Below are 1965 nucleotides of genomic sequence, written 5' to 3' on the forward strand. Positions count from 1 at the left end.
GAGGCTCTTAGCCGTGGCCCACAGCTTGTGCAGGCACACTGAGAGTCACAGCAGTGTGACCCAGCCAAGCCCCAGCCTTATCCCAGGTGGCTTGTTTTGGATGTGTCATTTTTTGCCTGAAGTAGACAATGCCTTTAAAATGTCAAAACAAATGCTTTGATTCAAGGAGGTGATGTAGTTCCATGTGCAAAACTGAGACCCTGCCCAAAGATAGCAAATAGAAGTCTGCCTCCCTCTGCCGATCCCCAGCCATCTGGCTCCTCTCCGGGGGCCCCAGTGGGAACCGCACCTCCTTCTGGAGATGCCCTCACTTTATTCTCAGAGCAGCAAGCTCTGACCCCCACCAACCCACCCCCAGCTGGATGTTGTGTAGGGCTTCCACTCTCATCCCACCACCAAGGACCCTGTCCTTGGGTTTGGAGGAGTCACAGAAAGAGCCTGGCCTTGGGGGTGCTGATAACCGCCCCCCACCCACCAGGAGACTCTGGTTTATCTGCACCATTCTAACTTCAAAAAACGGAGAATGTGTGTCCCTGCATGACTCGTAATCTGAAATGTGCGTTGTAAGTGATAGTGCCACCACCACCCCACCCCCAGGTTGTCAGGAGTGAGCAGCACCTGGTAGGTAACGCCTTATTCTATCACTGTCCTATCGCGTCTCCCTTGTTATCACCACACAGCTGTGGCCGGGGCTGGGGAGCCGGAGCAACTTGGTGGGGAACCTTGTTAACCATGTTTATTTTTTACCCCCGTTAGCAAAAAGGAGTCGGGATGAGCGAGCCCCTGGTGGACTGCGAAGATTACCCCCGGTCAGACGTGGACCTGTATCAGGTCCGAACCGCAAGGCACAACATTGTCTGTGAGTGCTGAGTGACCCGCCTTGTACCTGATGAGAACCAAGGGAACGGGTTGGCTTCTGGTGGTGGTGGTGTTGTTGTAAGGTGCCACTGAGGCTCAACACGACCCTGAGAGCAAACAGAAGGCAGCCTTGCCGGGCCAGCATCTTTGCTGTGTCTGAGCCCACAGTTGTAGCCAGTGTCAGTCCCTCTCTTTTACACCGACCTAAGAAGGGTTCTAATTTTACAATTTAATTGTTATTTTTAATTTTTTTGCTTTATCCAAGTGTGTGTGTGTGTGTGTGTGTGTTTAAATCATTTTATTGGGGCTCATACAGTTCATCACAATCCATGCATACATCAATTGTGTAAAGCACACTTATACATTTGTTGCCCTCATCATTCTCAAATTTCGCTTTCCTCTTGGGTTCCTGGAATTAGCTCCTCATTTTACAATTTCATTGTTATTTTGAGGAGCGTTGGAGGTGCAGTGGTTTTAAGGGCTGGGCTGCTAACAAGCGTCAGCACTTGAAGCCCGCTAGCACGGCCGGGAGAAGTTGCGCCAATCTGCTTTCCTCACAGGACGGCTCGGCGAACCCCGGGCGGCAGTTCTCCTCTTATTAGGGTCGCTAGAGGCAAGATGAACTGGATGGGAAAAGGTTTGAGTGTTTTTTTGTTTAGTTCTTCTTTTCTTTTAATCATTTTATTGGGGGCTTTTAACAACCCATACATAATTGTATCAAGCACATTTGTTCATATGTTGCCATCATCTTTTTCAAAACATTTTCTTTCTAATTGAACCCGTGGTATCAGCTCCTCACTTTTTCCCGCCCTCCCCCACCTATTTTAACTGTACAATTAATTATGCCTATCGAAACCCACACTCATGGACCCTTGATAAATTATAAATTATTGTTATTTTCATATCTTACACCATCTGCTGTCTCCCTTCAACCATGTTTCTCTTCTTCGTCACTGTTGTGCTCTGTTTTTTTTTTTAAATACTTCTGTTGGGGCTCTTATATCTCTTATCACAATCCATACATTCATCCAGTGTGTCAAGCACTTTGCACATATGCTGCCATTATCATTTTCAAAGCATTCTCTTCCCACTTGAGCCCCTGATATC

General features: G+C 47.7%; 1 protein-coding gene across 1 annotated transcript in view; it reads left to right on the forward strand.

Annotated features, from left to right (window-relative positions):
* Positions 1-1965, forward strand: part of PSMD9 (proteasome 26S subunit, non-ATPase 9) — a 15330-nt gene that overhangs the window by 3800 nt on the left and 9565 nt on the right. Inside the window, exon 2 of the mRNA XM_004709595.2 lies at positions 757-859. Within this exon, the coding sequence (XP_004709652.1) occupies positions 757-859 (103 nt within the window). The remainder of the gene's footprint in view (positions 1-756; positions 860-1965) is intronic.

This window comes from Echinops telfairi, unplaced genomic scaffold (genome assembly GCF_000313985.2).
Source record: "Echinops telfairi isolate 266 unplaced genomic scaffold, ASM31398v2 ScPeMD7_7412;HRSCAF=8450, whole genome shotgun sequence".
Classification (NCBI taxonomy): domain Eukaryota; kingdom Metazoa; phylum Chordata; class Mammalia; order Afrosoricida; family Tenrecidae; genus Echinops; species Echinops telfairi.